Raw genomic sequence first — 26,336 nt, 5'->3', positions numbered from 1 at the left:
CCCAGCTCCTCCCCTCCCCACACTGGTCACCTTCCTCGCCAGACCCCACTCTGCCAGATGCCGTCTTTTCTAAAATGCTGGTATTTCGTCCATCGTGGATTTTTTTCATTAATTCTGACTTTTATTTATTTTTAAATATATTTTTATTGATTTCAGAGAGGAAAAGAGAGAGAGGGAGAGAAACATCAATGATGAGAGGGACTCATGGATCGGCTGCCTCCTGCATGCCCCCTACTGGGGATCGAGCCCACAACTCCAGCATATGCCCTTGACCGAGAATCAAACCACCACCGCCTGCTTCATAGGTCGACACCCAACCACTGAGCCACCGTGGCCGGGCCCATTAATTCTGACTTTTAAAAATATTGTATTAACATAGTATTTAGCTTAATTACTGAGTTTTCTGGAGCCCACTTACACCCTCCTCACCCTTCTCTCAGGTGACTTTGTGGCAAGATGACAGGTGCACATGGCTTCTGTGTTGGTGCAGGTGAGCGGGCAGGCGGGGGCAGGGAGGAGCAGGTCTGGGTCAGGTGTATCCTCTCCCCTCGCTACTCCCCATGAGTCCAGAAAGCTCCCAGGAAAAAGACCCGCTCTGAGGGCTCACCCTCCCTTGGGCCAGAGAGTGACAGGTGAGGATCCACAGCAGAAGCAGCACTTCCTGGGCACTCACCACGTGCTTTGCACTCTTCTAAGCGTGTAAAGAACCTCCCCAGGACTCCATGAGCATGCGCCACATGCAACTGCCATTCACCCACCGTGCCTGGCCGACACTGATGGCAATTCCATGTGGTTTGGCCTCAGAGCATCAGCCCCATTTTACTGGTGAACAAACTGAGGCACACATAGGGGAAGCCACTTGCCCAAAGTCCGGAGGTGATGGCATCAGGATGCCGACCTGGTTCTGGGGTAGGAGGCCCTGCTTTGAGTCACTCCCCTCTCCTGCTCGCCCTGCAGACCCTGTGGTTGTCATAGTAGTCCTAGCCCCGATCAGGTCCTGGTGCACGTTGTTTTATAAGGGGGATGCATGGCCTGATGTATCAATGAAGAGCTTGTCTGATCCACTGTGGGACCAGTGGCCCAAGACAGGGGCTTCCTGATGCCTCCTCCAGGCAGCTTCTTGTCCAAATGAATTCATCCAGTTTCAGGCGCCTGGAGCTGGGACGTGATGGCAAAAGGGGACACACCTATGACTCACTACTTTAGTACAGCGGTTCTCAACCTGTGGGTCGCGACCCCTTTGGCGGTCGAACGACCCTTTCACAGGGGTCGCCTAAGACCATCCTGCATATCAGATATTTACATGACGATTCATCACAGTAGCAACATGACAGTGATGAAGTAGCAACGACAATAATGTTATGGTTGGGTCACAACATGAGGAGCTGTATTTAAAGGGCCAGAAAGTTGAGAACCACTGCTGGAGTGGTTAACTCAGGACCTGCAGGGAACACAGGCCACATCAGCTCTGGAGACAGGAGTCCTCTGTAAATACGGGACCAGCAGTTATGGGCGAGGGACACCCAAACCTTGTTCCCAACATGCAACGTCCACCTGGCCCCATCCACCAGCATCTGTCCTAACATCCCAGAGGTCAACTCCAGGCCAAGCCAAGGCCAAGCCCCACACCCCTGCCTCAGAGTCCTTGGGCACCGACTGGGCACAGATCCAAAGAGCATTGGGACCAGGGCCATGGTCACTTGCAAAGGTGCCAACCCAGAGCTAAACGGTGAGCCCAGGCACTGGACCGCGTTCAAGCCAGAGATGCAGAGAATTGAGAGCTGGATGCCTGTTGTTATTATTACTAGAGGCCCGATGCACGAAATTCAAGCAAGAGTAGGCCTTCCTTCCCCCGGCGGCCGGCCCTGGCTTCCCTCTGGCACCTGGGACCCTGACTTCCCTCCGGCCACCAGCAGGCACCCAGGATCCAGGCTTCCCTTGCAGCTCCGGCCTCATCCGGAAGGTCGTCTGGAAAGATGTCCGGCCTAATTAGCATATTACCCTTTTATTATTATAGATTGTTGTTGTTGTTATTATTATTATTCATCTTCTTTAACTCTACCAGCTTAGCAGTGACCATCAGCAATCAACCCCCAAGCGACCCTGGACTCAGCCCCTGAGCAGTACCAAGCGATCTGAGCTCCCACACTCCCACCCGGGCACGAGCTGGTGAACACGAGGTTGTGCGAACATTCCTTCCTCTCCCCCCAGCGACATCTGTGCCCAAGAGCTCTCATCCGATGCACTGCAGCCTCCTGCTCCCACTCCCCACCACGGCCATGTCCCACGTAATCGTTAACACAAGGCCTCCCCCCGCAGGGAGCCCCAGCGAGCAGAGTCAAAACGAAGCAAAACTGCAAATCTGCGATTACCCTTCTCTCTCCATTTTCTCCCCCCTCTCCCTTCCTCCCTCCCCCTCCTCCACCCCGCTCTTGTGTTGGCAGGCGGAAGGCACAGGCAGGATTTAGGGAGTTAATATTGGGAGCTCCTTCCCTGGCAGCCCCCAGCGCCCCACGTCTCTGTCTTGTGTGCGCGTTTAATAAAATAAATTCTGAATATCAATAAAGTCCGCCCTATTTTTCTTGGCGTGTCCCGGCCCCGCGCCATCCTCCCAGTGCGGGAGTCACGCCACAGACAGATCACTTTTCCACGGAGCATTGATGTGGTGCCACGAGGGCTGCACATGATTTGCTAAAATGCTCCAAAGGTATTCAAATTTCTTTAAAGGAGAAATTCAATTTATGTGCATTTAGATGACGATGTCTGTCAGGAAGAAAGGCCATAATCACCAGCATATTTCAGATTTACATTTTCCTCTGTCCGTGAGGTAATGGTACGAGAGGGGAGCGGCGGGGCTCGGAGTGGAATCGGACGCATGGTCCTGTTTTCCTCGCTGCGGAAGGCGGGTTTTTGAAGTTCTGGAGGGGAGCATATGTTAGCATATGTTAGGGAAGGATCAGGCACAGGAGGCCGGTGGCTGGGAGTTTAAAGCGTTTGTCTTTCCTCGTGGCCTCTCCATGTGGGGCACAGATCGGCGATTTCTCTTCCTCAGGAAGCGCTGGGGCGGGGGTGTCGGCACCGGACACGGAGTCAGGAACAGAGTCCGGGCGAAAGGGATGTGTCCCAAGGGTGCTGTCCTTCCTCCCCCGCCTGGGGTGCCTGGAGGGCCCCTCGAGGCCCCGGGGAGGGCAGGAGCCGGCCTGAAAGCACCTCTGGAGGATGATGGAGAAGGTCCGTGTCTTCCTTTTCTTTTATAACATTTTATTTATTTTTATGGACTTCGGAGAGGAAGGAGAGGGCAAGAGAGATAGAAACATCAGTGATCCCCACACTGGGGATCCATCCCACAACCCAGGCATGTGCTGTGCCCTGACCGGGAATCGAACCGTGACCTCCCGGTTCATAGGCCAACACTCAACCACGGAGCCACGCCGGCCGGGCAGAAAAGGTCCATGTCTTGATGGTAGAGGTGGTGACGTGGGTATGTGAGCTTGTCATGATTCATGGAAATGGACACAACGTGGGGGCGTTTTCTTGTCTGTGAATTACACCTCACTGAAGTGGGTAAGAGATGAAAGGGAAAATAGGTAAGTCACAAAGTAGGGATGCGTGGCAAGGCCGACCTTGAGAAGGTGGCTGAGGTTTAAGAACCGCTGTTCTCCTGGTTGCCCTTTACAAAGTGCCTTGGGCGTCGCCGTCCGTCTCCACGCAGCTGTGGCCGTCACCCTGTCCACCTTTCCCGCGTGGATCTAGATTTCGTGCTGAGCTTCCGGCCTTCCCCGCCCCATGGTTATGAAACTGTGGTCCCGTATCGTTCTCCAAGGCTCCTGTCATATTTAGAAACGTGACTGTCTACAATTACGTTTCATTGTGGCTAAAAGGCGCAGAGCATACCATTTCCCGTCTCACCCACATGTGACGTCTCCAGGTCAGTGGCACGGAGCACATTCACATCGCCGTGCACCCATCGCCACCACCCCCTCCAGAGCCTTTCCATCTTCCCAAACCACCACGCTGTCCCCACGAAACACGAACCCCCATTCCCCTGCCCCAGCCCCTGCACCCACCATCCTACTTCCTGTCTCTGTGGGTTTGAGGACTCTGGGAATCACCGGTAAGTGGAATCGTACAGTATTTGTCCTTTTGTGGACAAATTATTTCACTCAGCCCAATGTCCTCCAGGTTCCCCCGTGTGGTAGCACGCAGGAGAATGTCATGTTTAAAAGACGTATCTTTACTGCTGAGAAGTTCCTTTTTCAGAGCTGAATAATATTCCACCCCACGCAGGTTCCACATTTTCTTCATCTGGTCATCTGTCCATGGACACTTGGGTTGCCTCCGCCTTTTGGCTGTCGTGAACAATGCAGCCTCCCTCCTGCCAAGTTCTGGAAGGTAAAGGGAGCCCCCGACTTCAGGGGGTGGAGGACAGACCCTCCCAATCAGTGGGAGGGGCGGCAACATCGCTCTGTGAGGCCACGATGCAGGGAGATCAGATTTGCCGGGGCCGGGGCACAATCTCCATCCATTACGGAAGCAAACGACAGCACCGACATCCAGAAAGATCCCGACAGCTGCCCAGGGACATGGCCAGGTGATGCGTGCAGAGCCCAGAGGGTTGGTTCAAGGAACCACTGGCACAGGGAGGGGAAGCGGGCGTGTTTGCGGCGCTCGGATTGCGAGTGAGCACACGATTGCTTCCTTCCAAATCAAAGGCCTTAGGACAGCGGTTCTCAACCTTCCTAATGCCGCGACCCTTTAATACAGTTCCTCATGTTGTGGTGACCCCCAACCATAAAATTATTTTCGTGGCTACTTCATAACTGTAAGTTTGCTACTGTTATGAATCGTCATGTAAATATCTGATATGCAGGATGTATTTCCATTGTTACAAATTGAACATAATTAAAGCATAGTGATTCATCACAAAACAATATGTAATTATATATGTGTTTTCCGATGGTCTTAGGCGACCCCTGTGAAAGGGTCGTTCGACCCCCAAAGGGGTCACGACCCACAGGTTGAGAACCACTGCTATGGAAGTTCAGCGACGTGTTTACGAGCTGAATAGAAACACTCTGTAATGAGGGGCCTGGTCTGTGCAGCAGACGAAATGGGGTGATCAGAACAAGGAGTCCTGCTCCCCCAACCTTTCCCTCTACCCCCCAAAGAAACACGCACCAAGCTACCCGCCTGGAGTTCACCCCCCAGCTCCTCCGGGCTTCGCTTTCCTCAACAGTCACGTGGGCATCACGGCGTCTATCCTGTGACCAGAAGATGAACTGGAGTTTGTGAAAGTCATTTTTTTTTTAAAATGAGGGGGATATGATTGTGTGGGGCTCCTTCCTCCGTCCCCGGGGGCTCTCTCACGGAGCCACGTGCTCCTTTCTGGTGTCTGATTCTCCCTTGCCTTCCCATCTGGGGCCCCTGACAGTGGTCTTGTCTTTGCTTTATCTGATTTCTCTCTGAAGTCCAGCCAGGTGCCCCCGAAGACGGGGAGCTAAGTTTCCCAGGCCGCTTCCTGGTGCATTTCGATTTCCAAGTGCCCAGCGGGTCCCGGACGCACAGTAAACAGGAGCGAAGGCCGCGGCACAACCGCCCGCCGCCCCCGTCCCCTTGCTATGGACTCTCTGCTTTCCTGTCCCCCTGCGAGGGCGGAGTGGACACGGGCCCACAGAGGACCATCCAGAGCAGAACGGGGCCGCCTGGCTCGTCACTAACCCCCAATCCCAAGGCCCTGAGTCACGGGCAGGCAGAGTGGCTGGTCTGGACCCCCCGCAGGTGGGCCTGGCTCCAGGACACGCACCTCCCCCACAGCTCCGTTCTCGTGTCTCAAGACGCCTTCCATCCCCATTCCAACGGCCCGTGGAATACCCTTCTTCTGACTGTACCTCTCTCCACCTCTCCACACCCCCTCCTCCCTGCCCGACGTTCAAGAACGAAACTATCTGAGAAAAATCAGCTGAATTTCCAAACACGTACATCCACATGTCTGGAAGGCTCTCGCGGGTGATTCCATGAACAGAAAAGCCTGCTTGGACAGAGAGCGCCCTGCCAACCGGATCCTCGTCGGCCGTGTTGTTTTTGGATAAGGAGCAGCACCCTCCATGCGTGGCCAGAGCTGATCTGGCTCTGCCCCAAGATCTCAGGATCCACACACGCAGGGGGGCCCGGCCACGGGACCCCTTCTCTGCATTTAACTTCTGACGTTCCCTTGGGAAAATATCTCCCCCCGGGCCATCCAGGGCCATCTGGCCAGCCCCCTGCAGGCTCTGGCACCCACCGGTCACGCTGACGAGGGGCTGCAGACCCCAAGAGTCTTGTCCCGGCTGCTCAGAGGGGGGCCCTGGGCGCTTGTTACCAAGGCAGAACCTCAGACCCGCCGAGTCAGAAGCCGGGGGTCTGACGTCTTGCGCGGGGAGGAGAATCATTGCATCGCATCCCACCCGCCACGCCCGTCTGGTCCATCCCTCGGTGCGCCTCCGGGTTCCACGCCAGGTTGACTCGCCTAGTGGTCGCCCACCCTGAGCCTCTGAGCAGTGAACCTCGCTGCTGAGAAGCAACAACGCATTTTCTAGAAGCAGCATTCAGGGCTTTGCCTTCCATCCTTCCTCGAGAATGAAGATGTTTGGTGATCATCCCCAGACTGGCTTGACGAAGCAGCCAGCAGCCGGGTCGGGGAGCCCGCATTTTTCACCGGCCGCTCATGGTGATGGTCCTCCACGTCAGACACGACCTTGAGATGTCTTTTCCCAACTTTCCAGCGCCCAGGCGACTTGCCCTCCGCAGCCGACTCACTGTGGCCCAGAGCAACACGCTCTGCGATGCGTGGAACCACCCAAGGCGAGGAGGGCACCCCGGCCACCGAGCAGTGGGGAGGCCCCTGGAGACACACCGTGTGGTGGGAGAGAGCGGGTGGGGGGGCAGGGGGGAGTCACAGGAGGGCAACAATCCAGAAAAGGCCCACAGCAGCCGTGACAGGCAAGTGGCCAGGGGGAGGCCGGGTCCCGTGCCAACATACGAAGTGCCATGTGTTCCTGCTGTAAGTGAGCAGTTGTAACGTTCGCCATCAAAGATTAAAATGAAGGGCGTGATCATAGACCCGTGGTCGGCAAACTGTGGCTCGCGAGCCACATGCGGCTCTTTGGCCCCTTGAGTGTGGCTCTTCCATAAAATGCCACGTGCGGGCGCACGTACAGTGCGATTGAAACTTCGTGGCCCATGCACAGAAGTCGGTTTTCGGCCTGGCGAGTCTGTTTTGAAGAAGTACTGTTGGTACTTGGCTCTGTTGACTCATGAGTTTGGAGACCACTGTCCTAGACCGACGCACAGGGACTGGGTACATCTGCTTTGGAACCGAAAAACAAAACCGAATAACTTCATCCCATCTCTTACCGGAATGGGAGACAGGAAGCAGTACCAGTCTGGATGTCACCCCCAGAGTCTGAGTCCCTCACAAAGGTGGGAAGGCATGGGGGGGAGGGGGTTTGTGGGAAGAAATACCCGACCCTCAGAAATGCACGGAGGCCGAGACATGGCCCAGATCCCCCGGTGGCCCCAGCCGTTGCCCCACCACCACCCACTGTGCGCCCAGCCTGGCACCCCCTTGCACCTCCCTTCCCACCAGCTTTGAGCTGACCTCTGAGGTCCGGCCAGAAGGAGGGAGGAGGCGGGCGAGTTCGATGATGGCTTCGATAATGAGCGACTGGTTTCTGGTTTGCTATTTACACTGCTCTCTGGGAGAGAAAACAAGTCTTCCAACTGGAGTCCTCCAATTTCCACTATTTATCCAAGATTACACTTCTAATCCCATAATAAAACACCGTTCCTGCCCAGAGAGCAGCCTGATTGCCTGCAGATGTGCCCAGGCCCCAACAGCTGCACGCCCGCCGCGGCCACCGGCGCGCTCTCTCACCCACGCGGGGTCGAGGATCCGAACGGCTCATCCGCTGGTGGAACTGTCAGTGGGAAATCACATACAGGGAAGGGTCCGGGCAGATGGGGACCGAGCCACCCCGCCCAGCTGTGCTGCCCGAGACATGGGCGGTGCGTGCCTGACTTCAGGTAACACCTTGTAGGCCGATGAAGTTTGGCCCCGACCGCGTGCCGTCACTGACACATGAAAATAAAATGCTGTCCTAATGGGGCCTGGCACGGCGTCAGGAAAATACCTCATCTGAATTTTTATTCCACTGACAAACTTCTGTTCCCCATCCGAGAGCCGCAGAGATGTCTTCATTTGCTCATTTCTCTCGGAACCATGGAGAAGGAGCGCCGAGAACTGGACTCGGATCGCGAGGCACCGGAGATGCCCACCTGCCCGGAGCCCAGCCCTGGAAATTGCGGGCCTCGCCGGCTGGGATCGCGCCGTCCTCTCGGCCCTGCCTTGACGTGTCTCTCCATCCCCTGCTTTAAGATGTAACTCCATCGCCGAGCCCAACCTGCGGTCTGTTTATTATGGCTGTTGATGGAAAGGTTCATAACGTCCTGGGATGGGTGTGCATTTTTTATCCCGTTTGGCTAGCCGGCACGGGAGCCACGGGGGACGTTTATTGAAATGCATTCGGGGCTCTTCGGGGTGAGGTTAACGTGGGATTTATGCGGCTGCGGCGCGCGGGGCGCAAGGCGGCGGTAATGCTTGCTTAGGGCTCAGCTCCCGTACAAAGGGCCGGCCATGAAAACCGCAGGGACGCCAAGATGGGCCGAAGAAGGCACAGGGCGGGGGGCGATTTCTTCACGTTGGACACCAGACAAGGAGGAGATACGATTCTAACGGAAAATCCAATTCTCTGGCTGCAGGAGGCAGGCTGCGGAGTGGGGGCTCCCAGAAGCCTGGTCACAGACACCCAAGGCTGCCAACCCACCCAGGAAACCCTGTCCCACAGCATGGACAAGAGATGCTGCTCCCAGCCCAGCCAGTGTGGCTCAGTGGTTGAGCATCACCCTGTGAACCAGGAGGTCACGGTTTGATTCCCAGTCAGGGCCCATGCCCGGGTTGCAGGCTCGATCCCCAGTGTGGGGCCTGCAGGAGGCAGCCGATCCATGATTCTCTCTCATCACTGATGTTTACTAGTGTATATCTCTCTCCCTCTCCCTTCCTCTCTGAAATCAATAAAAAAAATTTTTTTTTTAATTTAAAAAAGAGAAGCTACCTGTATGGCCACACGTCCCCCTTTGTCTAATTTCTTTCTACCCCAAAAGTCATGGCCTTCCAATAGAGCCGAGTGTGCAGAAGGGCCAGCGGGCCTGGGGCAGAGCCGGTCAGACGGCCAGACCCGGGCCCCTCTGGTATCCAGAGCAGACGGACCCCGCAAGATGAGGATACACATTCCAGGCCACTTCCTCGGGGCTGGCCGGGCGTCCGGGCTGCAGGCAGAGCACGCATGTTTCCTACACATGTCGGGGAGGCGCTCGCTTCCAAGAACGGAAGTGGTCCAGAAAACCCCTGGCCGCCGCCCAGCGCCATCCCCGGAAAATCGGCCTGTTCGGGGAGCTGAAGGCTGTGTCCTGCTTCGGGGAATGGGGGCCGTGGGGGCAGATGAGGGGCAGGGTCTTTGCTCCACCACGGGCCCCTCAGCTGGCCTCACTGAGGTGCGGGGATGCGCAGCAAGAAGGAGCCAACCCCTGCCTCCCGCCGCGGCAGCTGGTGATGGGGGCCTGGAGGGTGAGCTGGAGGCTTCGGGCTTCCTCCCGCTCCAAAAAGCACAAGTCCGAAGGGGCAGACAGACCGGTGCAACCAGAACAGTTAGCAGTGGGCGCCCAGGCAGGCGTATTTTTCAAAAGCTGTCAAACGGTGATTTCACTGTGCCACTAGGCTGGGCAGCCACTCCCTAAACCAGTGCAGCGGTTCTCAAAGTGGGGTTCCCTGGGACAGTGGCAGTCCAGCACCTGGGGATGTGTTAGAAATGCCACCCTAGACCTACTGGACCAGACCCTCTGGGAGGGAGTGGAGTCCCGCCATGGCTACCTTAGCAGCCCCTCCTGCTAATTCTGAATCGTGGGAAAGCTTGAAAACCGCTGCAGGCCATGGGTGGCCCAATCCTTCCAGATTCTGATTCCGATGCTCCTGGATATACTTCCAGACATGGACCGGGCTGCGGGTGTTATTTTTAAGGTTGTGAGGAACCGCCACACTGTTTTTCCATAATGGCTGCACCGTTCTGCATTCCCACCAGCAGTGTTCCAGTTTCCCCACATCCTCGCCAGCACCTGTGTTGTGTGTGTGTTGTGTGTTTTGTGTGTTATGTGTGTTTTTGTGTGTGTTGTGTGGTGTGTGTTGTGTGGTGTGTGTGTATGTGTGTTTTCTGTGTGGTGTGTGGTGTGTGGTGGGTGGTGTGTGTGTGTGTGTGTGTGTGTGTGTTTATAAAGCAATCCTGACATGGGAGAGGTGATACCTCGCTGTGGTTTGGATGTGCACTTCTCTGATGATATGATAGCATCTTGTCATTTTCCTGTTGGCCATTTGTATGCCCCGTTCACTGCAGCCCTGTTCACAATGGCTGAGATGTGGAAACAGCCCAGCTTCCCCTAACAGGTGGTGGATGAAGAAAATGGGATGCACACACACACAGTGGAATACTATACAGCCTTAAAGAAGGAGGGGATTCTGCAAGATGCAGCAGCAGGGATGGAGACTGCAGACATCCTGCTCAGGGAAATAAACCAGGCACAGAAAGGCATGATCCCACCGCGGTGAGGTATCTGCAGTACTCACATTCACAACACCAAAGGCTGGGGTGGGAGTTACCAGGCTGGGGGGTGGGGGGGGGGAGGGCGTTATTGCATCAAGCTAAGAAAGATGGAAAATCTCCAGAGACCTTCTCACAACATTGAACCTGTAGTCAACAACAGCATGAAACTGTTCTGTTTAGTCTCATGTTCTTATCACAGTAAAAAAATTTAAAGTATTGCCCTTACTCAGCTGTTAAAGACCATTTAATTATTCAGCAAATTAAAACCATTTCTGTTTGTTTAGCTTAAAAAAAAAAAAAAACCACCACCACAACAACACATGGCCCTTTCTGGAATATAAACTTCATAAAGGCAGGGGCTTTGTCTGTTTTGTCCATCTCTGTGTCCCCGACACCTAGCACCAAGACACGGATAAAAGGAAGGACTGAGTCCTTGCAGCCTGATGTCGGTGCTCTCTTCACTGCGATAAGGAAACTTCGACGGGTGAGGATTTAGATCCTATTTTGCAAAAGTTCGTTAAGGATTCGCTTAGCTATCTGTTTTGGCAAGATTAAAATCTCTGCAGCCCAAGGGTTGACTGAATCGGTTGTGTGTGTGTTTTTGCAAACAGGCTACAGAGACAACAGAATTACCACCACCCACGGCAGGAACTGCTGGCCTGGCCCCTGCTGCTCTCAGTCCTGGCTGTGCAGGCGGGTAGCTAAGCTGCAAGGCTGTTTTCTCTTCTGCCCTCCGCCGCACCCCCCGAGAGGGTGGAGGGCCGCCCCTGACTGACAAAGACGGGAGGGAGACTTCTCCTAGCGGTTCCAAGAGTCATCCTGCATCCTTCCGCCCAGCCCAGCACCCAGACAGCGCTGCCTGCAGCCGAATCCGAGAGCAGCAACCAGGCCTCCAGCTCCCCTCAGGGAGGGATGGGGATGTGTGGCCTGTCTGCAGGCGCCTGCTCCCTCACTGTCCCCTCCCCCCAGCCTCACCTGGGCTTCGCTGTGTGTGACAAACGACTTGGAATCGCAACAGCACTTGCGGGGGCGCAATGATCACATCTGTCCCCGCCACGCACGCAATGGATGTGTCTGTGATTGGCAGAGGGGAGGGGCGGGAGGGCTGGGAAGGGAGGGACGGGTCGGAGCCGATCGGCAATCCATGGCGGGAAGGTGACCTGACACCACAGGCTTCTGCGAGGGTAATCAATATTCCCCCGGCTTCCCGGAGCCCCCTCCGTCCACGTCCACTGCTCCATCTCGATGGAGTCTCTGCTGGTCTAAACGCCTGAACTAACAGCGGAGGAGAACACTCGGGGTGCTTTAAATCACATCCGTACCGTAGCGGGGCGAGGGCGCGTCCCACGGGGGGCGTGCGCCTCTCAGAACCAAACACGCTGCTCCTTTGAGAGCCTCATCAGCGGTACTGACACCCCATGACTACGTGCAGGCCGCACCCCGTTAGCATGGACGGAACCTGCCGCAGTGAAGGCGACGGCTCTTCTCATTTCCGACGCGGACGGAGACGGTGAGGGGCCAAGGGTTGTGTGCGTGATGCCGGTAGGTCTCGAAGCCAGGGCTGGTTTCTGGGAACCCCGCCTGCCCGTCTTTAGGATCAGAAACATGATAGGGGCCGAGGTTTCTGTTGTCATTCCTGCCCCCCGCCCGCCCCCCCATCTTCCTGTGGAGAGGGGTAGGGAGGAGGATTCCTGCGAGCAGTTGTGCTGCGCCAAACGATGTGTCGCATTGGTCCTGTCTGGCTTGCAGATTGGGGAGAAGCACCATCAATTACACGCAGATCAATTGAATCACAAACGCCAACCCGGATCGAAAACACAGGCGCTCCCGGAGCTGCAGGGCCTGCGGGGACACTCCGGGGCCCCCCGGGAAGGGTCCTGGGGCTCAGGCAGCTCTGCCGCATTTCTCACTTCCCTCTGCGTCCTCAGCCACCACTAAGGCCAGGGCATCGCGAGCCCGGACCTGATCCATTGATCCGTCCCTGCTCCCACCCCAATCCTTTCTCCGGGGACAGCCGGAGCGGCAGGCCCTGACACGTCTGCGTGGACAACCTCCTGTGTCTTCCCACGGCCCCGGGATGACCAGGCTCTGTGGGAAGGGCCCCGCCCGCCTCTCCAACCCGGCAGGCCACTCTCCCACCCCATCGCCGTGCCCAGAGGCGGCAGTCTCCTCTCCGTGCGGTGGATAAACACACTCCTTATTCCCACCCCAGGGCCTTTGCTAAGGCTGTGATATCCACCGGTACCCTCACATGTGGGATGGGATGTGGTGTGGAATCTGTTATTATAGGTCATATATGTGCATATCTATGTATTGATCTGTATTGGTATCTGTGGGCATCTTATGCTGGCCCCAGCTCAAGTGTCACTTCCTGAGAGAAGTCTTCCCTGACTTCCCACCTAATGTCACTTCCCAGCCCCTCTCTCCCGCTCACCGTAGCCATTCCCCATCGTGTCGCCGTGGCCTCTGATCTCTGCAGCATGATCTCATCTGTGTACACGCTACCGTCCCCTCCCCTACCAGAATGACAGTTCCCAGGGGCAGGGACTCCACTCCCCTGCTCGCTGCTCCACCCAGCGTGTCTCAAGGAGTGTCTGGCACGCAGTAGGTACTCAGGAAACCGTTGGTCAATAAGTAAATAAACAAAAGAAGCTCAGTGCCTAGACTCCCATCTTCCCCAAGTCCTGGTTCCACTCACTTGAGCATCCGTTTCTCCACCTGCAAAACTATGACACCCCTAAAACCCCCTGAGCAGAGAGATGCTGGGCCACAGGGAGCCCCACTGCCAGGCCAGGCCTCTGCGGCCCTGCTCCCGCCTCCTTCCATCTCTCTTCTGCGGGTTCCAACCCTATGCTCTTTGGGGGCCCAACTGAAGACCCAGGAGGCCTCCTCCATCCCCGGCACCACCAAGGTGCCCACTCCAATTAAGGGGGTCTGGCCCCCAAGCTTCCGAAGCCCTAGACAGGGTAGTCCATGGGCCCTTCCACGTCTCCACTCGCTCGCTGCTGCTCCCACCCCCTTCTATCCATTTGGGAAGAGCCCCAGCGGGTAGGGGAACCGGACTCCAGGTCCTAAGAGTGGGGGCGGCTCTTGCTTCTGGCGATTCTCTAGGAGAAAGGAACCAATATGCTCTCCGGCACCCCATCTGCCCAGGCATCGCCCCTGCAGGCCAGGCAGGCACGGGTCTCCGGCTCCCACACACGCTGCTCACTGCCCCCCTCGCAGGCCCAGGAGGTGTGTGCAGTCCTGGCCACCAGTCACAGACAGACGGCAAGTAGCCCCAAGGGCCACAGTCAGTCAGCGGCCACCACAGAAGGCCTCAAAGATGAGGTGCTCAGAGCGTGACCGAGGCCTCTCCAAAACTGCTCTTCTGGAGAAAGCAGAGCGGGAAAGACCCCCAGCCTACGCCCACTGGGACTTGTTTGAGCTGCCGCAGCTCCGTGCAACCCAGAATGCGCCCAGTAGGCCCGTGCGCTGAGCACCGGGCTTTTCCACAACTGGAAGGTCTCCCCATGGGCTCCAGGCTGAGCCAGTCCCTTACCCCTCCTCTCCCCTGCCCCCCGGATTCGGGACCACCACCCCGTGTCCTCATAATGAACACCCAACTCTGGCTGGGTTGCTTCTGGTCGCCGGGTAACTGTGTTACCCTTCTCCTACCTTTTCAAGGCCACCTTCCTGCATCCGAGGACACTGTCCATCCCTGTGCCTGGGAACTTCTCCTAATGAAGCAAAGGAGAAAAAATGAGAAAAAAACAAAAGTCTCACCCCGAGCAGAGCACCCCGTCTGCGGACAGGCAACATCGCGAATCCTGGCAACGAGGGGTTGCCTGTATGTTTCACCTCCACGCCCCCTGCATTTCACCGTTAGAGGTCCACTCCTCTGTGTGGACCAGCTGCCATATTGAAATACAGATTCGGGGGGGGGGGGGTCCATAAGTCCTGCGTTCACCCACGTGAAGGGGAGGGAGCCAGGGGTCCCCAGTTCTCAACCCCGGCTGCATAGGGGAATGGCCCGGGCCACACTCCAGAATCACGGAACGGAGTCTCTGGAGACAGGCCCCAGGCGCCTGAAGTTAGTCGGAAAGCTCCCGGTGGTTTGCGGTGGGAGTGCTGAGAAGGCCTTCCGGGGGCGAACCTTCGCCTGCCGGAAGGTTGTGCAGGAGGCGCCCCGTGGGTCTCACACACACACACACACACACACACACACACACACGTACAGGTTGCCCCGAAGGAGAAGCCAGGTACTGGTCCCACCGGGGCTGCGCCGGCCTCTCCCTGCGGTTTCTCCCTGCTCCCAGCAGAGGGTCTGAAGCCAAGGACTCCGGGCTATACAGGGGCATCGCGGAGGAGGAGCTGATGATAAAGGAGAGCGGAGGTGCGGGCAGAGGACCCAGCAGAGGAGCCCCCGCAGAGGGGAGAGGTGCTGTAACTCAGAAATCAGGAGCAAGTCACCGCGGGGCCCTTCGGTGTGACACGCACACCCGCTCCAGGCCCCGCCGCCCCAGCCCACAGCCGGCCTCGGAGGACGCGGGGAAAATGAAAATTAATGGGGCGGGGAAGGTAATCAGCGGCGAGTCCCACTCTTGTTAATAACCACCCTCCGTCATGGGCAGAGGGAGACAGAGTGTCCGTTCAAGGCCAGGGTCACCTTGAGAAAGGAGGCGGGCGCCGTGGAAGGTGGTCTCCGAAGGGGGCTGCCCCTTGTCGGCTGCTGCGATCTGAGTGCTTAGAGCTCAGCTCCGTGGGCTGACCTGGAACCGGGACCCCCTGCAGGGCGCGCCTGGCCCACCTACCCTGAGCTCTCAGCCCGCCTGCCCACCCCCACTCTGCCTGTTCCCAGCATGCTTCCGCTCTCACCATGAACCCCACCTGTGCCCCTGGGCCTCATTCCCACCAACAGAGTCGCCATAAAAACGGAAGCATCATGGGGCTGAAGCTGCCGCAAGCAGTGGGACAGTCATCCGTCTCTGACCCCCGAAACCACCTCCCAAGACCTCCATGCCCAGCCTGATGCCAAGGCCCCGCTGCCAACTGCCCCTGCCCTGCCAGGGACCTAAAGGTCAGGAGGCCCTACAGACCAACACCTTGCCCGAGGGGCCCTTTGTTTCAAGCCGCTTTCACCACCACCACCACCCCCCGCTTTGCTTACTCAGCCTCCCGCAGCACTGGGTTGCCAGGTGATGGGTGAGATGGCAAACAGGGGCCTCCCCAGGGCAGGGCTTGATGTGTGCTGTTGGGCCTGGGAGGCAGCCACAGGGCAGCGTGCTGCCCGCTCTGCCCAGCCTGCCATGGAAACCCTGCCACTTGGTTCCTCCAGCTTAGGCAGGGGTGAGGGGGGGCGGGATGGCCAACCCTGCCTGTCAGGGCACAGGTCAGCAGGGAGAGGGAGGGGTTGCAGGCACCCGCTGAGCACTTCCCATCTGCCAAGCACTATCATAAGCCATTAGCATATCGTATCTCATTTATCCTGCGCCACGCCAGGTGAGTAGGGGTGGCCTAGTGGTGAGAGCTTCGCTTCTGGAGCCAGGCTGCCTGGTTTCAAACCCCGGCTCTGTTACCTACTTGCCGTGTGACCTTGAGCAAGTGACTTCACCTCTCTGGGCCTCAAATGCTTGGGACCTCTCTGTAAAAATGCAAATAACAGCGCCTTTCCTTGTGTGATTGTCTTTCCTTATGTGATTGTCGTAAAGTTTCACTAAGGCAATAGATAAGAGTATTTAAAACTTTGCCAGTATCTTTGTCTGCTCTGATTGCTGTAGTAAAATACATAGGTTGGCCCTGGCCGGTCTGGCTCAGTGGATAGAGCATCGGCCTGTGGACTGAAGGGTCCCAGGTTCGATTCCAGCCAAGGGCACATGCCCGGGTTGTGGGCTCGATCCCCAGTAGAGGATGTGCCGGAGGAAGCCGATCCATGATTCTCTCTCATCATTGATGTTTCTATCTCTCTCTCCCTCTCCCTTCCTCTCTGAAATCAATAAAGAAATATATATATATATATATTTTAAAAATACACAGGCTGGGTGATTTAAACAACAGACATTTATTTCTCGGTTCTGGAGGCTGTGAAGTCCAAGACCGAGGTCCCAATCCATGTAGTTCCTGGGGGGGGGGGGGGGGGGGGAGGCCTGTCTTCCTGGTTTTGCTGATAACCACCTTCTGGATGGTTCTCCAGGGCCTTTGCTCTGTGCTCTCCTGGAGAGAGCGAGCTCTATGGTCTCTCCCTTGTCTTAGGAGGCACCAGCCATATGGAATCCAGGCCCAACCTTATGACCTCATCTAACCTTCATGGCCTCCTCACAGGCCCTAAATCCAATCACAGTCACACCGGGGGTTAGGGTGTCAACATGTAAATGGGGGGCACCAGGCACATGACCCGATTTATTATCATGACCATCTCTCCCCTGTTTCACATGAGAAGGCCGAGCCCAGAGAAGTCACAACACTTGCCCATGGCAATGGAGAGTCAGGGTCTGCACCCAGGACAGGGCTGACTTCAGAGCCCTCGGCGGTGGGCAGATGCTAAACGCTGAACTGGTGCCGGAGGGCTCAGGAGGTCATGGAGCCAACGAAAGGAGAGCAGAGCGGAGAGAGATACAGAGTCCCAGTGACCCCGGTCTAGCTCCTAAGCAAATCCAGCCGGAAGCCCAGCTTCAGAGACACTGTAGTGACCAAAGCCCAAACACCCCTTTTCTTACTAGTTTGACTTGGGTTTGGTGACTTGAAAAAAAAAAAAAAGTGTTAAAAATTGAGGAAGGAGAAGCGAGTTAGAAATTCTGAGTAGGGTAGTGGGTTCAGCAGCCAGCCCGTCCCACGTGCTGCCGATGGGAACCATGGCCTGCTCCTCCCTCCTGGGGAGCCCTAGCATCCGCCAGAGCTGCATTCCAGAAATGGCAGGGCGCTCCCCAAAGAAGAAGGCGGGGAACCTTAATGGCTGGGCCGGGCCAGAAAAGACGCTGGGGATTGAAATCAGCACTGCAGTCCGCAGGCTGGACTCTCCACGGCCCAGAAGTCAATGCACTCGCATGGGGAGCCCCGGCTTGAGAGGGACATGCATTGATCCGGGGGGAGCTGGGCCTCAGATACATCAGGCGGGCCTGACTGATCCCGTGGCGGCCAGAGCTGGCCGATCGGGAACACTGGATTGCAAGCTGCTAACAAATCAGGGGTCAATAGGCAATCTGAAGAGAGAGCCCCCGTCACCCCAAAGCCTCCCTCTGGGCCAGAGTCGGGACCACGGCAGCCCCCAGGGTAGGTCGGGGCACCGTGAGGATTTGGAAACTTCCCAGTTTGAGGCCGAGGGTGGATCCCTGTGGAGGCCAGGAGGTAGGAACTGCCCCCACCACACACACACACCCTCACTTGCCCTTGAGAGTTTGGGAAGAGGAGAATCACAGCAAGTCCCCTTGACCATGGTAGCTGCCCTCCCCCTACTCTTTCTACCCTGTAAGGAGGACCGCAAGGCAAAATTCGGGGCGTCTTGAGAAATAGCGACTGGGAGAGAAGGGGGTGGGCATGCCTGCAAAGGCAGAGAGATTGCTGAGGGGGATTTGAGCACCAGCGCGTGGGTCATGGATTGGGCCTCGAGCATGAGGGGTTCCCTAAGAGGGCAAAGCCAAGGACCCCTCTTAGCAGAGCACCTGGGTCAGGGGAGCCAGGCTGATGTTGCTCACGCAGCGTGTCCTGACGCCCTTGGTGCCGACCTCAGCGGGAGCAGAAGCTGTGCAGGATGAGGGAGATGGCGGCTGGGGGGGGTGGGGCGGGGGTGGATGAGGGCAGAGGGACGATCCTCCCTCCCCTCCTGTGGGTAACCAGAGGTGTTCACTCTTGGTTCCACTTCCCTCCCTAATGCCTGAGGGGGGCAGGTGGGGCCTGCCAGGGTTCTCTGGTGACAAGCAACAGAAAGCAACGCCCGCTGGCACAAGCATTGGGGCGCTGTCTGCACAGGTGTGTGGAGGAGCTCTCAGGCCCACAGTCCTCGCTTAAAAGGGCGGAGGAGAGGTACCTGGGGAGCGAGAGGCTGCCCAGCGTCTGCTCAGTGCCAGCCACCCACCTACCTCCAGCCATCTTCAGCTTGAGAGACTGAGTCCTGAAGCCAGAGCTGGGTCACGTGCCCACCCACTGGCCCGAGAGAGGGGCGGGGCTAACAATGGGAGAACCTCACTGGCTGAACTTGAGTCACCGCCGCACCCCATTGGCCGAGCACCTTGATGGACAGTCCCACCCGGAGCAGCTCCAAGGAAGGGTCCAGAGAGAGGTCATCAGGCTGAAGTGAAACAGGTGGTCTTAGGGGAGAGGATGAGAGAGACAAGAAGACAACAGGTGGCCATGACCGGGTTCAGCAGGACTCCAGCCCAGGGTGCCCTTGAAGAGGCGGGCACGTTGCCTCCACTTTTCAGGTGGAGACACTGAAGCTCAAAAGCTGAGCTGGGGGTGTGAGCCCACCTGTGGCTCATCCAAAACCCTGGTGGGGAGGAGGGTGGGGGGCAGTGGAGGCGGCTGCCAGGGAGCCCACCCCCTCCTCCTGCGCCGGCACCAGGACCAATGGCACCGGGTGGCCTGGCCTCTGCTCTGTGGGCCGGGCCCAGGTCCCCTGGCATCTGGAGACCGGCCCTTGCTAAGTCGTGGCCTCGCTGAACCAGAGCTTGTCCGAGGGCACCCTGAGAGGGGACCCTGTCTTATCTCGCCAGAGCCCCACCGAAATCCCCATAAGCCGCCGAGAGCTCGCGACTGAAGTGCGATCTGGGCCTCCCTCCTCTGGTGTGGAAAGCGATTACACTGAGTCATATTTCAGAAAGGCTCGGCTGAAACAGTGTAATCTCCGGTCTTAACTCCGCTGACCTTGACAGTGGCCATAAGGCGGGGGCGGCAGCGGGTGGGAACGGGGAGCGAGACAGCAGGAGGTTCTGGGGCCGCCAGGAGAATCCCAGGCCTGGCTGGCACCGCAGGTCACCCAGGGGCCGCCCCTGAACCCGGTTGGAAGCGGGGGCTTTAGAATCTCCTCTGCCACCGCCCCGTCAGGGACAAGGCTCCTGGGGACCCAGGCCCAGGCTCGCCTTCTAGGGCCCCCAGCTCTGCCCCCATCCCAGCAGCCCCCTGACTCACACCAACCCCAAAGAAGGCACCAGGGCCTCCTTTCCTCTTCCTCCTCGTGGGCCTCCCGCCCCCCTCTCTTTTCCGGGGACAGTAACGAAGCTGAAAATGTCGCCAGAAGAGGCATCGATCTGTTTATCTACCGCTCGCTAATCAAAAGTTTCCTGCCTCCTGTTAAAATCCCAATGATTTCCTTTGCGGAATCAAACAGGTCTGTTCCCGGGACGGAGCCGTCGGGGGAGACAGTTTAATTACCGCCTGTGAGGCTCCGTCCCCGCACAGCCATCTTCCCTGCGACGCACACGCAGTCGGGGGGGAAGAATTAAATCAAAAAGCAGGGACTGACTAATTGCAGAATTGACTAATCACACGGACTCCGGCTGCCCGTTGTACACGCCACCCCTTCCCGGGCTCCACCCCTTCTGGAGGATCCAGCCGGGAATCCAGCACAGCCCCTGGGGACTGTTGACCTCAGAGCCCCTTATTTTTAAAATCTTTATTGTTGAAAATATCGCATATGCTCCCTTCCCCCCCCCATGGGCCCCTCCCAGCCCACCCCACGGCCCCCAGCCCAGGCCTTCACCACCCTGTTGTCTGTGTCCATGGGTGATGCATAGATGCAGACAAGCTCATTGGTTGATCTCTTCCCACCTGCCCTCCCCTCCCCTTTGACCCTTGGCAAACGTGGTGGTTAGATTGTGGGCTTTAGAGTCAACGGCTGGTCTTACACGGCAGCCCCAGCCCTGGCCACTCCCCTTCGAGGAGCTTCAACTTTCCCACATGTAAAATGGGAATATGAACGAGCCACATAAAAGGCTGCTGTGAAGATGAAATCCAATGAAACAGGCAAAGCCTTGATCATTGTCAGAGGTCTATTAATGAGAGCTGTTATGATTATTATATTATCATCATCATTAAATGTAACAATTAGCATGTGTTTATAAGAGAGCATCTGATATTTTATATAAGATACGCTTATGCATTCGTATAACCTCAGAATGGTATTATACACTCTAACAAACAGGCTGCCTTCTTTCTACATCGCTCTGTGCCACTGCCGAGAGCTGTGCTGCCCACGGGAGATGCTGCCTGACATGGAGGGTGAGTTACTAGGACAGACACAGGGAGCGGCACACGCGGCCGCCCATCAACGCTCTTCCATTCCTGCCTGACTCTGCGTGGAGGGATGAACTAACATGGTCACGAGCACGGATGCTTGGACCTCCTTGCCGCTCCCTCTGCCACCTGGGTGGGCCTTGCCGGGACTGCCGGGCCCACACTGACCCGAGCGGGGAGGCGAGACCCTCGGTGCCACCACGGACCCACCCAGGGGTCACGGCCAGAGTGGCGGCGGCTGCCTCCCTTTCCCGGGCCAACAGGTGACGATCGTGTGAGAGCACTGACGGGAAAGAACGTACACACACATAACGTTCAGATTTTAGATTTTCAAAGAAAAAGCATAACATTTTGTATTCAAATAAACAAAAGCAATTCCCCTCTTCTATCTGGAAAACTTAAGGTCCAAGTTTGCTCGATCCCCACCCCCAGGGGTCCATTGCTCTCTCACACAGGCGCACGCGTGCTCTCTCTCTCTCTCTCTCTCTCTCACACACACACACACACACACACACACACACACACGCACAGGCTCTCTTCCTGCACCAACCGCCTCCCGCCTTCCCCTGCGGATGGAAACTGGGTTTCCCCTGCTACTCAGCACCCACAAGCTGATGCCATGCTGGGCAGCCGGTCAGGGGCCCGGCGGGAAGCAGGTCCCCAAAGCGCTGACTCTCCCCTTCCCTGGTCAGTGACACCAGGAAGCATCACGTTGTTGGCAGGTTCAAACACAGGGAGCGCACGGGGGGCTCGGGTTCGGCCTCAGGAAGGGCTGGCCCCCCAGGGCCTGGTGAGCCACGTGGAGGAGCTACTCTGGCTGCCAGCGGGGAGCCATTGAACACAACAGTGACGGGAGCCTCCTTAGGCTTCACTTGGCCACAGTAAATGCCCATGACTGACGGACACTCAAACCAATCAAATCTGGCAGTGGGTGGGGCTTGCATTGGACCCCCTGCTGCTCTTCATGGGGGCGGGGCTTCGCTCTGCACCTTCTCCTCTGGCCTCCTCTCTCTCTCTCTCTCTCTCTCTCTCTCTCTCTCTCTCTCTCTCTCTCTGCCCCTTTCCCCTCGGTCTGGTCTGTCTGTCCCCCACCATTCTCATCGTCCCCCCTCTCCCGCATGCACCCTCTCCCCGCTTGGTTTCTGCCACTTCTCACCTCTCAGCCCCTGGGTGCCCCACCTGCTCCCCGCCTCCCGCAGCCAGCTCGGAGCTGGATGTCATTTGCTGTATGAGTTCCCGCTGTTGGCACACACACGCCCCGCCCAGCTCATAATGCGGATGTGACCTTTCTGATATTCATGATCAATTAAAGGGACAAATCCCCTTCTCCGAGCCGCACGGAGACCTTTCCAGCCGCAGGCACAAAGGGCCTTTCAGCCCGCTGCTGGCCCGTCGTCTCCCGTCTCCCCACGCGGCGTGGGTGGGTGGGGAGACCCGCGGGGCAGACGCAAACGTGGTGGGAGCCGCTCAGAAGTCATTTGGCAACTGGGCTGCACCGGCTGCACATGTCTAGGCCCCCTCCCCCAGCATTCACGGAGAGTGGGAAACGTGGGTGCCCTCGGCTTCGTTCTTTGCTTCCTGCCCTCTGAGGGCCACCCAGGTCCCCTCCCGCCTCGCTCCACCTGCCCCCTTGGGAGGGTCCCAGGCCACAGGCCGATCTCAGCCCCCGGGAGGAGCAGCTCCTGGGGCCCACACTCTTGCCAAAAAGCAAGTGCACGTGGATGTTCTCATGCAGAAGACATTTCCCACGAGCGGCTCTCTCTGCCTCGGCCACGTTGGCCAAGCCACGCACCCTCCCTCCTGCCTTCCATTCCTCCTCCCCCTTCTCCTGGCTTCTTCCTCCCCCTCCTGTCACTCACAAGGACACCCACAGCTCCCCCAGGACACCACGCCCACGGGAGCCGCACACAGGCTTCGGCGCTGAGCAGAGGCACAGGAGGGCCCCCCGGAGGCCTGGCTCTCCCAGCCTGTGGTCTGCCCGAGAGAGGGGGTCCCACGGCAGGAAGCAGAGATAGGACTGGGCGAGGGCAGGCCAGGCTGCCTGGGATGGGAGTCAGGGTGTCGGGAGTCAGGTGATGCCTCGGAGAAGCAGCCAGTCTGCGTGCCCCGCCCTGCGCCTCGGCCGCATCCCCAGCTTCTTATCCCAGATTCCCTCGAACTGCTGGCCCAACACCCCGCCCAGGAAGAAGCTCTCCAGACAGCACCCACCCACATGGCGGTCACAGCCGGGGCGTAATGGCCGCAGGGGGAGGGGTGGCTATTGCAGGGGGTGCCCGGTGGCTGGCTGGGCTAACCACACCCATCCTGGCACGTCTGGGAGCCGTGCCCTGTGCATCAGAGGCTCCCATGGGTGCCAGCGGCATTGGGCGCGGTGGATGCCCAAGTCTGGCTCGAATTCCTAGAGCAACGTGGCCACCAGCCTCCAGAATAAGAGGGGGAGGCCTGACTGCAGCGACGGCGGGGTTAACGGCACACTCAGAAAGGAGGGCGATGCAGACCCCCCCCCCCCGCCCCAATTATTAGACCATCTGACCTGGGAGTCTGAAATGCTGTGAGCTGTGGCCCAACTTGGCTCGTATTTTTTTTATATATTTATTGATTGATTTCAGAGAGAAAGGGAGAAGGGGAGAGAGAGAGAAACAACAATGATGAGAATCATTGATTGGCTGCCTCCAGCAGGTCCCCTACTGAAGATTGAGCCTGCAACCCAGGCATGTGCCCTTGGCCGGAATCGAACCTAGGACCCTTCAGTCCGCAGGCCAACGCTCTATCCACTGAGCCACACCGGCCAGGGCGGCTCGTCTTACTATTCGCTCCTGACATCAGGTGGATTCTCCAAGCGCCGCCCAGTGAAGAACCTTGAGGCCGAACGTCCTCCCGTGCCCTTCGAGGCCCCGCAGCCTGGGCCCAGGGGGCTCGTCCACACGGACACTGCCACCCCTTTCCAGCTGATAGGAGAGCCGGGCCCACCCAGGCCTTGAGCAGCTGGTGCCCAGCTCAGCCCCTGGCAGGCCCTGCCTGACTCCAGCCTCCGTCCTGGGCCTCAGCCTCTCCAGGCCTTCCCTCCGGGCCCAGGTGCATGCTAGTGACACCATCAGGCGGTGCCTGGGTACTGCAGGGACAAAGGCCCACCTGGGCTGGGAGGGCCCATCACTGGCACACAGCGCCGAAGGGACACACACACACACACTCACACTCTCTCACACACAAACACTCACACACACACACACTCACACTCACACACACACACTCTCACACACACACTCACACTCACACACACTCTCACACACACACTCACACACACTCACACTCTCTCACACACACACACACTCTCACACACACTCACACACACACACTCACACACACACACACTCACACACACACACTCACACACACTCTCTCACACACACACTCACACTCTCTCACACACACACTCACACTCTCACACACACTCTCACACACACACACTCACACACACACTCACTCACACACACACTCTCACACACACACACACACACTCACACACACACTCACTCACACACACACTCTCACACACACACACACACACACACTCACACTCTCACACACACTCTCACACACACACTCTCACACACACACTCACACACACTCACACTCTCTCACACACACACACACTCTCACACACACTCACACTCACACACACACACTCACACACACACACACTCACACACACACACTCACACACACTCTCTCACACACACACTCACACTCTCTCACACACACACTCACACTCTCACACACACACTCACACACACACACTCACACACACACTCACTCACACACACACTCTCACACACACACACACACACACTCACACACACACTCACTCACACACACACTCTCACACACACACACACACACACACTCACACTCTCACACACACTCTCACACACACACACACACACTCACACTCTCACACACACACTCATACACTCTCACACACACACACACACACACACTCTCTCTCTCTCTTTCTCTCACTCATGCACACACAGAAGCAATGGTGTGTGGCTGAGGAGCTTGCCAAAGTAGCCCGGCCCCTCTGTCTGGCTACACCCCTTCCCAACAGCCTTTCTTTATTTAAAATAGAACCCAAATGTGGGGGCTTGCAATGGGTAAGGGCCCCCCAGAAAGCCTCTGCTCCCTTCCCCTGCCTAAAGGCCTGGTTTTCTCCCCCGGGCCTCCTGCTTGCAAAGGTGTCTCCCCAAATTCAGCCAGGAGGAGGGTCCAAGCCTGGTCCCATCTACCACGCTGAAAAGCGGTAACCGCTGCGGCTTCATTTGGCAGGAAAATTCCCACGGACGGGTTGGGATTTTCTCCATAAAATCTCCCCCCCAATGATTCCAAGGTCTGTTTCCCGAAGATGCCACACAAGGCAGATGCTTACGGATGCTACACCTTAGCCACCGTGTCCCTCGAAAGCCGCTCCCTGCGAGCACCCTCCCAGGCCTCCTGCGCAGTCACGGGTGCAAGAGCCGAGGCCCCGGGTGCCCCGGCTCAAAGGAGATCTTGCCATTTCTGAGCCGGCCCAGGTGTCTCAGCGAGCGCCCTCTTTAATTTGCATCATTTCAGCTCGCATCGCTCTCCCCAGGCGGCTTTCTCGGCGATCAAACATAAACAGGAAATACGAGTTAGTCCCCTCACCTTTGCCAAAGCCTAAATGAAATCAAATAAAAACGGCAATAAAATAAAATGAACGGCGGTCATTACCTTGCCACAGCTATTTCACCATAACAAGGTCTGACAGGTATTAATTCACCAGGCGGCCACGTACATGCCCAGACTGTGTGGTGCTACGCTCACATCCCAGGACTGCAGACTCAGGTGTTTTCTGTGTTTCGTTTTGTTTTATCTCAAACAATCTTCAGCTTTCCAGTCCGTGACCTTTGAACTGTGCCGCGTCTGCAAGAATGAAATTCTACCAGGACAGGAGTTCCGGGAGAAGCCGATGGATGGATGGATGGATGGATGGCTCCACCTGGAATTTGCAGCTTTTGAAAAATGACAGATCTTCTCACAAACCCAGGAACACTTGGCCATCGAGAGGAGAAACCGGCACCTTCGGAAAGTCTCGGGCGCAGACAAGACGCCAAACTCCTGATATTGTTAAATGGGGGGCAGCACAGGAGCCCGTGTGATGGTGGAGGGACAGACACTTCTGTGTTTCAAGGGAGCCCCAAACCTGAGAGCCCTGATGCCCTCGGTTAGGAAGGGCGGCCTGGGTGCTGCCGAGCAGGGAGGGGGTCTCCCCTGGGCCCCGGGACGTCCTGGAAGGAACTCACCGTACGCTGATGAGGCACGGACAGAGGCGTCAACCTCAGCACCGTCAACCTCTTTTTTTTTTTTTTAATTGAACGTATTTGGTGACATTGGTTCACACGGTTTCAAGTGCACGAGTCCACA

The 26,336-nt window shown here is 57.3% G+C and overlaps 1 protein-coding gene across 2 annotated transcripts in view; it reads right to left on the bottom strand.

The window, feature by feature from the left end:
- The window catches only part of FTO (FTO alpha-ketoglutarate dependent dioxygenase), a 442,045-nt gene that overhangs the window by 128,367 nt on the left and 287,342 nt on the right, over positions 1-26,336 (bottom strand). For both annotated transcript variants that reach the window (XM_081108555.1, XM_081108556.1), the window contains one exon: positions 14,346-14,407. In XM_081108555.1, the coding sequence (XP_080964681.1) occupies positions 14,350-14,407 (58 nt within the window). In that variant the 3' untranslated portion in view covers positions 14,346-14,349. The remainder of the gene's footprint in view (positions 1-14,345; positions 14,408-26,336) is intronic.

This window comes from Myotis nattereri (assembly GCF_964212035.1).
Source record: "Myotis nattereri genome assembly, chromosome: 15".
In the NCBI taxonomy this organism is placed as follows: domain Eukaryota; kingdom Metazoa; phylum Chordata; class Mammalia; order Chiroptera; family Vespertilionidae; genus Myotis; species Myotis nattereri.
The sequence above is the reverse complement of the archived record's forward strand: the minus strand, read 5'-3'. Positions and strand labels throughout refer to the sequence as shown.